Source organism: Balaenoptera musculus, chromosome 3 (assembly GCF_009873245.2).
Source record: "Balaenoptera musculus isolate JJ_BM4_2016_0621 chromosome 3, mBalMus1.pri.v3, whole genome shotgun sequence".
NCBI classification, from domain to species: Eukaryota; Metazoa; Chordata; class Mammalia; order Artiodactyla; family Balaenopteridae; genus Balaenoptera; species Balaenoptera musculus.
Genome location: NC_045787.1, coordinates 153,045,392 through 153,058,802, shown reverse-complemented (window position 1 = coordinate 153,058,802; position 13,411 = coordinate 153,045,392). Strand labels below are relative to the sequence as shown.

Here is a 13,411-nt window from a genome sequence, read left to right as displayed (position 1 = left end):
TTCTGTTATGATCAAATTTGTTTCAATTTAAGAATTTTTATATTTCTCATGCTTTTCAAGAAACTAACCAAACCACACTCTTATCCAAAATTGAGGTACAGTTGGATCACGGGGGTGTAAATGAATAAATTGAAGTTAACTGGCAAAACCAAGACAAAGTTCTAGACTTCCTCCTACCAGCTCATGGGCATAAGGCGTGTGTGACAGAGGGACCCTCCACACCAGGGAAAAGGCGGATTTGATCCACCAGCCTCAGGAAGACACTCAGAGTCCTTGCCGTACTTGTCAGGAATAATTCTAAACCTGCTGTCGCTAAACTAAATATTGTCATCGTCACGATAGTAAAACCACATTTATTTAAAGACTGTGAAGCACGTTCACCTTCATCATCTCATTTAATCCTCACGGACAACTCAAGATGAAAATTATTGCCCATCTTAAAGATGAGAAAACCAAGGCTTGGAAGACTGAAGCCCATTCTCGGTGACATACCTGGTAGTGGTGGGGTCAGGGGTAACCCAGGTGCAAAATAATAAGAAATCTATATCTGACCTCTGCCCCTCGTTCCTGGCACAGACCTCCTAAAACACCTGTAATTTCCTTAATGATGGGGGTGCGAGGAGAATCTTTTGTTATTCATAATGTGCCCCTTTCAACCTTACCTGAGTTTATGTTAATGAAGCGATTCTTGGTGGGTCCCTAGATAGTTCAGGATGGGGGCTGGTAGCCAGAGGAACCAACTGTATGATTAGAGAGTTGGAACTTTCAGCCCCACCCCCAAGTTTCAGGGAGGAGAGAAAAGCTGGAGATTGAGTTCAATCACCCATGGCCAGTGATTTCACCAATCATGCCTGCAAAATAAAACCTCCATAAAAACCCTAAACAATGAAGTTCGCAGAGCTTCCAGGTTGGTGAACACATCGAGTTGCTGGGACGGTGGTGCATCCAGAGAGGCCACGGAATCTCCACGCACCTTCCCCATGCCTTGCCCCATGCATTCTTCCATTTGGCTGTTCCTCAGTTGTGCGCTTTATAATAAACCGATGATAGTTAAGTAAAGTGGTTTCCTGAGTTCCGTGAACTGGTCTAGCAAATTATTGAACCTGAGGAGCTGGTTGGTAAGAAGCACAGCTGACAACCTGGGAGTTGAGCTCAGCATTTGAAGTGGGGCCCATCTTAGGAGACTGAGCTCTTACTCTGTGGGGTGTATGCTAATTCCGGTGTGAAGAAACAAGTAGTTTTCCTTTACCAGGATTCAGGACTCTCGAATTCCACAACCAGTCCTTTTGTCCACTGGGTTGGAGGGCAGTATAATACTTGGGGAAAGACATATATTTTGAAGGCAGACAAGATTTTATATCTACCAATTTTATAGAGTTAGTGTGAAGATTTCCAAAGATGATGCATGATAAGTCACTAGCACAAGCCTGGCACACAGAGTCACATATTAAGAGCTCAATATTTGTAGCCATCATGGTATTATTATTACTATTATTATATTAAAGGTACTTTTCAAAAATAAGTGAGATTAAGTGTGACAACACTCTCCAAAATAAAATAACATCTGCAAACGTTAACAGACCTCGGCCCTGCTTTGCAGATGAGATGGCTGCATTCCAGAGGGTCAATGACTTACCCAAGGCAGGTGGAGAGCAAGACAGGCCGGCAGGCAGGGGTCTCCTGGTCCAGTGACCAGCTCACTCATATCCTCCTTCTTGCCCCTGACCTATCTCTTCACTAGGGCTCTGGGAGGTCTTGCCCAAGGACCAGCTGAGTTCCCAGGGGCTCACCATGGCCCGGGAAGCAGAGCTGAGACCCAGGCCAGGAGTAAATGTCCTGCCCCCTCACTGCTCGCCAGCAGCTGGGCCTCTGGAGGACCCAGTTCACTGACAGGCTGGGGGGCAGCCCTGCTGCTGTAGAGCTCCCTATCCCCTGGGCTTCCCTGCTCACCTCCAGCCCCCTGCAAGCCCAGGCTTCCTTCCACAAATCCACTCCTCCCACAATGCCCGGCCCACAGCGTGTCCTGGTTGCAGGCCCACTGCATCTCCCTCCAACCCCTAATATTCTCCCAGCAGGGCTCAACTGAGGCACCAGGCACTGAGGGGCAGGACCTCCACACCACCCCGGGCAGAGGCAGGAACTGCATTTTCTACAAGGTCAGCATCCTATACCTTCTGGGGTGGAAGGGGCTGGAATGAGGGGAGGGGTAACAGCTTAATCTCTCAGGATTGGGTAGACAGGGCAGGTGTCCCGTGGTGCCACAGGAGGCTGAGGTGGCACCCAGTCACCCAGTTAAGGAGCCCAACCTCACAGGGAGAAACGGATGCTCTCTTCCATCTTCACTTCCTCTAACTACCTCAAGGAGAAACCTCGGGTGGGTGTCGGTCTGTCTGTCCTCCTCTCTAACACACACTAATCTCCCATTTGAACATCGTGGGCTGTGGTGCAGACCCGGCAGAAGGCAGGACTGTCTAGCTGGATTTGAATAACATCGCTCTACATTTTACTTCTAGGTCACCTTTACAATAAAGCGAGGTTGCCTTTGTAAATAATTTTAAGTTTTAAAAAGAGTCAGTTGATTTACAGGAAAATACACAGCCTATACCATGTAGGTATGATGAAAAATTAAGAAAACTGGTACACAAATGACGAGTTTCTGGAAAACTGCCTTAGCATGTAGATAGCCTTGCCAAGTCAGAACCAGCCCCCTCCACCCGCCCTTTGCAGGGGAGAAAACTGAGCTTCAACAAAATCGATGGGAGGGTCACCTTTTCTCACCTGTAGACCCAGACAGCCTCCCTGTGACCATGTCACTCATCCCGCAGCTCCACCAGGAAACCGTGGCAAGCACAGCTGCCCTGGCCCACCTGCACCCCTAGCCTCCCAGCCCCGCCCCCAGTGCCCTGCCCCTGCCACCCCACCCCCACTCACAATGTTCATGAGGGTGAGCAGGTACTTCTGCACATGCTCCTTCCCGTGGAACTGGACCACGGAGTCGTCCACCCCCAGCAGGACCTCGATGTTGTAGTCGTCGTCCGCAGCATGCCTGCGCACCCTCTGCCTGGAGCTGTTGACTCGCTCCTCCAGGATGCCCAGGGCACGGCTGAGGCTGTCCAGGCCGCTCGGGGAGGTCCCTGGAAGGAGAGAGGACACAGCCTGTAGCAGCAGCCCAGGCTCGCCAGGGACACCGCAGCAGGACCAAACCCCACTCAGACGCAACTCGGCACCTGCCAGGTGCCAGCTTGGCCATCGGCTTGTCATCATCACAGCACCCTAACCGAGGGCATTTCTGTCCCCATTTCACAAACGGAGGTTCAGAGAGGGCAGCAGTGATGTACCAAGTCAGCTCAGACCCAGCAGCACGCAAACCCACGGCTCGGCCATCACAGAGGCCAGGTTCGGCTCCCAGCGATGAACAGAGAGGGTGGGAAGCTGGCTGGGCAGGGTGGACCCTTTTCACCCATTCACACACTCGCACACTCCCAAAGGGCCACCCAGTGCCAAAGAGCTGGTCTCCCCATTTATAACCGGGGAAACTGAGGCCCAGCCCAGGTGGTATGTGTTTCACAGCATCTTTTCAGACAGCTCCCCTTCTGGAACTTTCTGCTCAGTCCCTGGCTGGAGCTAGGTCCCTCATCTCTGTGCCAGGCCCGCCCACTCAACTCCTGGGTTGGGGCCAGGCCATGGGTGCCCCCCGACCCCAGAACTGTGCCTGCCCCTGATGCCAAGTGCCAAAGTGATGAAAGGTTGCCTGACTGAATCATGCAAGAACCAGGATGAGCCCCTCTTATGACAACTCCCCCACAGTCTGCCTGGCAGGGGTTCACTCCGTCCCCCACAGGCTAAACACCTGGCTCAGAGCGGGGCAGACCATCTGGGGCATGGGGCCTTAGGGGCCGCAGCTGAGGGGGCCAGGGGCTGGATCGCATCAGGCCCAGGACCCCAGGATGTCATTGCACCATCTGCAGAGCTGCAGCATCTGTCTCAATCCCCTTCTACTTTCCCACTGGGCCTGGAGCCCACCATGGACCAGAGACCTGGCCCCTACCTCTCAGGACTGCAGCTGAGCTGGCCAGGCTGACCTTCAGCATCACTGGCAGCCACAGACCACACTGTCCAATTAGTCCCAGTGCCAAAGCCTCTGGAAGCCCCTCACGGCCCTGCACTGGTCTCTGTGTCCACGCCAGGTCCTTGACCCCAGGGTCCTGCCCCTCCTTGGCACTCCTGGTGGGGGGAGGAACAGGTGTGTCTCAGAGACTCTTGCCCTGGGAAGGACCTAGGACGTCAGGTTATCATGACATCACCAAAGAGTCTTCCAGAACCATTCTTCTCACTTGTCCCCTAAGCTCTTGTCCACAGCCTCCTCTGGAGGCACAGTGAGGCGGCCAGGCCCCTCCGAGTATGTCTCCTCACCCAGTGCTGACAACAGGCCTCTTTGATGTGCATTATTGCCTCCATTTTACAGACCAGAAGACTGAGAGAGCCCCCCAGCCAGCCAGAAGCTCTCGTCTTTACACCTGCTGTCTGTTAGGTTTCAGACACAAACCTGCAACCTGGCTATGGAAGGAAAAGTGGAGGTGAAGGAGCAGCAGAGGGGGAAGGGCTGCACAGAAAAGAGGGACGGGCTAGGGCCAGGGCTGAGCGTTTGCTGGCATTCCTTACCTCCTGGGGTCCTTGTGCCCCCGCCCCAGCCCTGTAGTCCCCCATGTCCCCCCAGTATGCACAGGCACACACACACTCCACACACACGCACACACATGCACACGGCAGGCACTGCCCAGGGCCACTCCAGGGAGAGCGCCAGTGCACAGCTCGTCCTTCTGCTGGGCTGCCTGGAGATGATTCAGGACCATCCTTGCTGCTCCCAGGGGAGACATCAGCTACTTAGACCTGACACTGGGTTTGAGGAATTGCTACTCTATTTTTACACATTTATTTCTTTGCATTTTCAACAAGCAGGGACAGCTCACCTTCAGAACCACCTTGGGAAGCAGAAAGATGGTAATTTCCATAAAAAACTCTTCCCAGGGAAGAGGCTGGATGTTACCCTCTGCCCCTGTCAAGCCAGGGGTCACTGACAGGTGGTCCCTGAGCAAAACCAGACCACGGGGGTGCCTGTTAGGGCCATGCGGTGTTTTTTAAATACCTTATTTGGTTGACAGTATTTCAAAATTTGGAGAGTTCATGTTAAAACCTAGAATAGCCAGCTTGTCTGAGAAATTAAGAAATGGAGTCACTGTAGAGGGGGAGGGGAGTTTACACTGAGCTGTGGAGTGACGGCCATGCCTGGAAACAGGACACAGGGGTCCGCCGCCTGGCCTGCCGCCCTTGCTGCCCACTTAACCTCTGAAGGCATCAGAGTGTGCCCTCAACCTTAACCCAAGAAGTCACCATGCAGTGACTCCTCCTGACATTTTCTGGGGGAGGGAATGGGGCTGCCATCAGGCCAGGGCTGGCTGGGGTACATCTTGTAGCTGCTTCTGCTGAGCAAGCTCAGTTTTTAACTAAATTGTATGTTACAGGCCCATTAAAAACAGCAATGTTTTCTAAGAATGCATTAGAAATGTTAATTTCACCACAAGCATAATTATTGTTACCATTATTATCTCGATCATGATAATTTTAGAGGGTGGCTTGGACATTACGCTCTAGAACACCCCTCCAAGGCCCAGCCCCAGTAGAGATGTGCCCAAATCCAAAGTAAAGTGCAGATGAAGGGAGGAAGACAGGGCCTCTCGGGGCACCTCGAAGGTGACAGCCCCACCCTGCAGTCGGGTCCCTGGAAGCCCCAGCCCTGCTCAGGCCTGGCAGGACGTAGGGAACAGCTCCAAGGTCAGCAGGGTCTGCCAGGCGCCCAGACCTGGGGCCACATGAGTGTTGATGGGACCCAGCAGCCAGGCTGACGTTCCACCTTGTCATTCTTGGATGTCTCCTCAGTTTCCCTACAATGGGCCCCATCCTAAAGGCTAGGCCACACAGAGATCCCAACCACACTCTGGTTCTAGTGGGCCTATCTCTCAGGCTGAGTTCTGCTCAGGCCCTCAGCTGGCTGCCTAGTGACTCCCTGAAACCAATCTCGGCCTTCAGGGCCTGCCCACCTGCACTGAGTCGCCTACTTGGTCTAAAGGCCTCCACTCCTCTCAGTCCCTCAGACCTCTCTGTCACCCTCCCCTCCTCCCCCGGAGCTCTTGCATGCTTGTAACTGGCCCACTAACGAGCAGTCGGCACTGCCCACCTCCTGCTGAGGTGGGAGGACGGTGCTGCCCTGGCTCCTGACTCAGTCGCCCTCTGTGCACAGCCTCCCCACAAGGAGAAGCCGCTGGTCCCCCCTGGGTGGCTGATCCATGGTAGATGGGAGAAGACTGGACCCCGGCAGGCCGAGGCTTCCCTGAGCGGAGGTGTCTATGGCAGGACCCTATCTTCTCAATGGGTAACCGCAGGGATTTTAGTTCCTGGCATTCCCTGTGCTGGGGAGACCTTTCTGGATGGTCCATGTCTCAGGCAAAGGATGACACAACAGGAAGCTTCCAAAAGCCGTCCCTCGTTTTAGAGTCTCTACAGCGGGTCGGACAGAATTCCTCAAAGAGTCAATAACGGTCTGTGGAGAGGACGGAATAGGGGAAGCAGAATTGCATCCAGGGCGTCCTGAAGTGCCTGCCCTCCAGGGCAACAAGTGGGTCACAGCAGCCACAGCCCCTGGATCACACGCCCCTGCCGGACCCCGCTGCCCCTGCATCTCGTGGCAGGGTGGGGCATGTGCACAGCCCCTCACAGTAACAAACCTCCACTATGTCCAGCAGCCGTCTGACCCTCACAGCAAATGGGAGGCTCCTCACCATCCTCATTACTGTCCCCATTTTAGCATCAAGGAACCCCAGGAAGACTAAGTGACTCAGACAAGTCACACCACAGAGAAGGGGCTGGAACCCAGCCCAAGTCATGTCATCCAAAGTTGTTAATGTGCCCCAGAGTGACCTGTGTACTTCACCAGCACCAAGGGATGGTGTGGGAAAACTGAAACTGATAGAAAGAAGCATGTTTATTCCGGAGAAGAGAAACCCCAGGGACCTGAGCCTGTAAATGCCGTGGGAGCATCATGCAGCAAGTGCTGGCTCTGTAGGTTCAAGGGTGCCTGGGTGTTTGCTGTCCCTGTGCAAATCCCACGCCCAGGCCTTTGCTGCACTGGCCTCTCCTAGGATGTCCTTTCTGCTGCTGCTGCTGCTGCTACCCAAATTTAGCCTTCCTATTGTTAGGGGAACCACTGACCAAAACTGCCCACCCTGGCCAGGTAACCATTTGCATGAGATGTTTTACGACAGGAGGTCCTGGTAAGGCACACGGAACTAACAAGCCACCACCAACTGGAAGAATTCGGGAAAGGTCAAAAGGAGATGCCAGTCCATATGTCCTACCAACCTCTCAGATTCCTCCTCGCTGGAATCCATCTTGGCTGAGCGATGCGTGGGCCACCAGGAAGGACCCTGAGTCAGAATGATTGGCCGGAGACAACCCAGAAACTAATTCCATCACCGTAAAACCCGAGACTGCGAGCCACATGGCAGAGCAGTTCTCCTGGGTTCACTTACCCTCCTGCTCTCCACCGGGCTGCCCCTTCCCAATAAAGTCTCTTGCTTTGTCAGCATGTGTGTCTCGTCGGACAATTCATTTCCGAGTGTTAGACAAGAGCCCACTCTCGGGCCCTGGAAGGGGTCCCCCTTCCTGCATCACTATCAGGTCCAGCATAAGCCCCCCCAAAAGGTCTAGAGGGAAGGGGATCCGCAGCCCTTGGTGCCAGGGACCCACTGCCTCCTGCAGTGGACTCAGATGTGTTGGTCCCCCTCTGCCTCCCCGCTCAGGGCCAGCTGCACACCGACAGGGGGAGGAGGGGCACGGAGCCTTGAGAGGCCATTGCTCAGTGATACGGAAGACTGCTGTCCCCTCTCCATGGAATGATCTTCCCCTCATTCCTCACTGGGCTTACTCCCTCTCATCCTCCAGGTGTCAGCTGAAATGTCCCCTCCTCAGGGCAACTTGCCTTATTTCATCCTAAATTAAAACAGGCTCTCCCTTCCCCCCGTGTCTTCCTTCATGGAACATACCACCATTTGCAGTTCGAATGTCATTTGTGAATTTACTTGGGCATTATCTGTCTTCTCCACTTGAGTGGAGGACCCTTCGGAAGACAGGGGCCAAGGGTCTTGTATGCCTTGGTGCCTCACAGATAATTGCAGGGCTGTGAGGGGTAGGAGCCAGTGCAAAAATACGATGGGAGGGAGCACAGGGCCAGCAGTGGGGAGGTGGGGGGTGCCCTTGGGAGCTGGGAGGTGGGCTGGAAGGAGAGGCAGGTACAGCAGGGCCAGGAAGCCCAGGCTGGGGGCGGCAGAGGGGGGTGGGCAGCAGGAGCAAAAGTAAGGTGGCTGGCAAAGGAGCAGGAGCTAGCACAAAATCCTGCTGTAAATTACTTATACAAGGTGTAACTAAACCAAAATTACCCAGGAGGAGCTCAAACAAACGGGGTGAAGAGAGAGTTACCATGTAATTGCCAACAAAAAGCAACCAGGCGTAACGATATTCATGAGATAAAATATAATCCAAGACATTAAAGGGACAAACTGATAAACAATTCATTGAGAAGATATAAAAGATATGAACTTTTTTCACTTAACAGAGCTTCAATCTGATACAAAGAGAAATAGGCAAAGCCACAGTTCTATGTGCATTTTAATACATTTATTCCAGAAAAAAACAGATGAATTAGATAAAACATTAGGCAGGATTTGCATTACTGTAGAAGATTTGAATTACTAAAACAACCTAATGTTTAAGCCCAACAACCAGAAAATGTGTCCTGTTCAAGCACGTGCAGAACAAGTTCCAAATTTGACTGTACGTTAGTACAAAAAGGAAACTCAAAAATCATGTCCACAGCCACTACTGTAGAGCAAAATCAGAGAAAACAAGAAGGAAGACCCTCAAACCCTAAACACCAGAAATTAAAAACACAGTTCTAATAAGCCTAGACTAAATAGAGAAAATACACTCTAACTGTTGGCTCAAGTAGAAAACCTGAATAAACCTTAGAAGAAATGGAAAAAAGCAGTCAAAGAAAAGCCCAGAAGGTTTTATAGAAGAGTTTTACCAAACCTACAAGAAATAGTTAATTCTCATCTTACATAGAATCAGTATGCAAAGATCAATACCTTTCTTGTACATAACAGTGACCAGCTAGGAAAGAGAATGGGAAAAGAGGCTTATTGACTATAGGAACAAACCCCACAAAATATCTAGGTATAAACAAAAATAAGGAATGTATGAAGACTACACAGAGAGTAATACAATATAGTCAAAGCTGTCCCCAAAAACAAAAGAAGACCTCAGTAATTGGAGACACAATGACACTATCCTGGATTGCAGGTTGATTCTCCTCCAAATAAATCTATAAATTTAACACAATCTACATCAAAAAACTGTTAAAATCCAACAGAATAATTCCGAAGTTCAACTGGAAGACTACATATGAGAGAATAGCCAGAAAAAATATTAAAAAGGAATAATAACAAGGAGGTATTTACCTTTCAAATTTTCAGAAGACACTACAAAATAACATTAATTAGATCATAGTGGTACGAGTGTCATGAAAAGACAGATTTTGGAACTGAATACAATGTCTAAACACAAATCCAAGCATAGGAGGGACCCTGAGTAAAAATGGTGCATTGAACACATACATCTAATTTTGCTCCTCCCTGGAACCCCATTACAACTTTAGAAAAGGGATGATTTTTTTTTTTAATCACAAGCCTACAAGGACAGGGGGAGCAGGAGAGGAAGAAAATAACAGAACTGTTGCAAGCTGGAAAGCAGGTGGCCACGTGGCGATGGACTTATTATATCTGAGAAGCTGGCCAAGACTCTTCCAGTCCGTACCGCAGAATCCTCCAAAGGCACCAAGTACCTCTGAAAGTGGGATGATGGGTGGATTGAAATAAGGACTAGTTGATGGCTAATGCCAAATCCCCTCCCCACACCCTGTGTCCCAGTAACAGCCCAATAACTGACACTGCATTGGTCTGGAAGCTCATTCTCTCTCAAAAGGGTGGAAAAGAAGGTTTCTGGGCTGCAGGCACCAGGTGTAGTTGAGAGCACAGGTACCATGCTAAGAACAGGAAAATGAAATGAATGCTGAGACACTAGCCCACTTCCACAATCCACTCCCAGAATGTTGGTAGTCAAGCCTTTACCCCTCAGGCAGGAAGTTGGGAGGAGGCTTCTCTAGGGAATCTGACCAAAGACCAAAAGGCAATATTACTATCCATGGTTCCCCCAACTACCTGCATCAAGGTCCCAGACAACTCTTTTGTTGCCCAACCTTACACAGGAGCAGCCAGCCAAGGATCTCCAGTTCTCTGGGATAAGCCCCAGACTCGACAGATGGAGACCAAGATACAGCACAACAATAAAAATGAAGAAAATGGAGGAAAAAGAGACTACCTAGGAAGGTGGGGAAACCTATCATTAGTGACCCCTGAGAGCTAGAAGGAAATATCACATTCACTAAACAAGAACAAAATGAGAACAATCAAAAGGGTTCTTTGAAATTGAAAACATTTCAGCAGAAATTTAAAAACTTAATGAAAGGATTAGGACGACAAAGTTAAAAAATCTCCCAGAAAGTAAAACTGTAAGACCAAGAGACTTGAACCATCAGGAAAAAAGATAAGAAAATTGGAGGACCAGACCAGAGGTGTATCATCCATATAATAGACGCTCCATAAAGAAAGGAGAGGGACTTCCCTGGTGGTGCAGTGGTTAAGAATCCACCTGCCAATGCAGGGGACACGGGTTAGAGCCCTGGTCCGGGAAGATCCCACGTGCCATGGAGCAACTAAGCCCATGTGCCACAACTACTGAGCCTGTGGTCTAGAGCCCATGTGCCACAACTACTGAAGCCCCCGCGCCTAGAGCCCATGCTCCGCAACAAGGGAAGCCACCGCAATGAGAAGCCCATGCACCGCAACGAAGAGTAGTCCCCGCTCACCACAACTAGAAAAAGCCTGTGCACAGCAATGAAGACACAATGCAGCCAAAAATAAATAAATTAATTAATTTTTTTCTTTAAAAAAGGAGAAAACAGAAAGGAAAGAACTAATGAAATTACTCAAGAAAATTTCCTACAACTAAAAGGTGCTCCCAGACTGAAAGGGCCCAGTTAGCACCCAACACAGTAGATGAAAACAGACCAGCACCATGGCACATCATCATGAAACTTCAGAACACAAGGAAGATTCTACAAACTTTCACAGAGAATAAGAGGGGGCCGGGGGAAGCAGTTACAGAAGAGGTCACAAAGGATTGGAAGCAGAATGGCTGTAGACTTCCCCAAACCAGCATTAGAAGCAGGAAAACAATAGAGCAAAGCCTTCAAAATCTCTATACCCAGACAAGTTCTCAACAAGTATGAAAGATATTTCCAGACAAGTAAGTTGTCTAAAGTTTTATCTGTCCAGCACCCCTTTGAAGGTACTGAAGGATGTGCTCCTTCAAAACGAAAGAGGTAACCAAGAAAGTGGAAGACTAGAGATACAGGAAACCCAACACGAGAGATGAGGAGGGAATCCCCTGGAGGATGGTGAAAGGTGATCCCAAGGTGGCAGCTCTGCAGCAGCTGTGGAGGGCAACTGAGCCACACTGCAGCAGTGTGACCCGGCACCCAGACTGTCATCACCAAGACCCCCCTTCCATCAGGCCATCTTCTTAACCCGAGGACAGAAAGCCCAGGAGAACTTGGCCCAGATTCTCATCAGTACTTGGCTTGTCTTGACCATGTGGTGATGAGGGTCTCTCCCCTCAGGCTCTGCTGAGGACACGCATATCACTCACAGAAGTTTCCAGCTTTTCCCTGAGAGCAGGAGGTAGACCACGGTGGGCTCAGATATAGAAAGGACAGAGCAGCCCACTCTCACTGACCGGACTTCTGCTGCATGTCCAGCACCTGGTCTACACCTCAGTCTTGCCAGGCACCCGACTGTGGAGAGCCCAGTGTTTCCCAAGACTCACTCGTGACCTTGCTCATGAGTCCCCCAGAAAGGGCCTTGTCACCCCCCAGAGAAGCAGAAGTCAGACCAAGACCCAAGACTGCTCCACTCACCTCCTCCTGGAGCCTCTGACCAGCGGGGACAGTGCTGCCTGCTCCTGGCATGGCTGGTGTGTGCTTGCCCTTAGTTTTAATATTAATCACTTTTGGGGGGCAGAGTCAAGATAGCAGAATTCGTGTCTCTGCACAACTATGGCACCTACCAGGCACAAGTGGGGGACCATGGACACCTAAGGAGATGGGAGGAACCCCCAGTGACCAGGTAGGACGTGGGCCATGGTGGGTACTGAGGGAGGAGAAGTGGAGTCGGGATGGGACTGGCATCCCCTGAGAGGTGGCTGGGGGAGGGGAAGGGATCCCACACCTGAAGGGGGAAATTGGGGGAACACTGTGAGGGCAGAGGATCAAAAGGGAGCGTGGACAGGTTTCCCCTGCCCACTTGGGCCCCGGGAGCCTGCTGAGATCCTGAGCCTGATCCCCTGCCTACCTAGGCCCCCTCCAGCCGCGCAGGTCCTGAAGGAGTGGGAGGGAGGGAAAGGGAAGCAAAAGTAAAGGCTGGACCTACAGGACTGGTACCCCTGAGGGGCGGCTGGGGGAGGGAAGGAGTTCCTATACCCAGCAGGACCCAGCCACGGTTAGGGGTCCAGCAGGGATGAGGGAGACCCTGGGAGAGACCATGGTGGGGGGCGGAGGAACAGAAGGGAACGTGGCCAGCGCTTTTCCTGTCCAGTTAGGCACCAGGGAGCCTCTTGGGCTCCGGGGCCTAAACCTCTGCCCTCAGAGCCTCCCTCCTGCCGTGCAGATCCCAAGCCCTGTCCCTACACCCCTACCCAGGGCCCTACCTCTACACTCGGAGACCCCCTCTGAGACCCCCTCCAACATGCTGGGCCTAAACCCCACCCACACACCCTCACCCAGGGCCTTACCTCCAAACTCCAGAACTCCACACTCAGGAGGCCCTCCTTTGGAGCTGCTGCCTCTCCCCTTCCACGCAGGTCCTAAGCAGAGGCACTGCCCCATGCTTGAACATCACCCGCCTAGGCCCTGCCCCCAAGGCCTTTTCCTGCTGGTTGGGTCCTGAGCCTAGGCCCCGCCCCACACTCAAATGTCACCCCCCTGCCTAAGTTCCACCCCCACCTAAACTCCACCCCCCATAGCCAAGGTTTTCTTTTTTTTCTTTTTTCCTCTTTTAGATTGGGGTTCTGTTTTACCTTGTTGATTCATTTATATTTTTATATTTCTAATAAATCTTTTATTTTTCTAATTCTATTTTATTCTTTATACTTTGTTATTGTTCTGCTCCTTTTGGCTTGTCCC

General features: G+C 51.3%; 1 protein-coding gene across 1 annotated transcript in view; it reads right to left on the bottom strand.

The window, feature by feature from the left end:
- ADAMTS2 (ADAM metallopeptidase with thrombospondin type 1 motif 2) overlaps nucleotides 1-13,411 on the bottom strand; it is a 217,405-nt gene that overhangs the window by 78,967 nt on the left and 125,027 nt on the right. Inside the window, 1 exon segment of the mRNA XM_036848550.1 lies at nucleotides 2,932-3,134. Within this exon segment, the coding sequence (XP_036704445.1) occupies nucleotides 2,932-3,134 (203 nt within the window).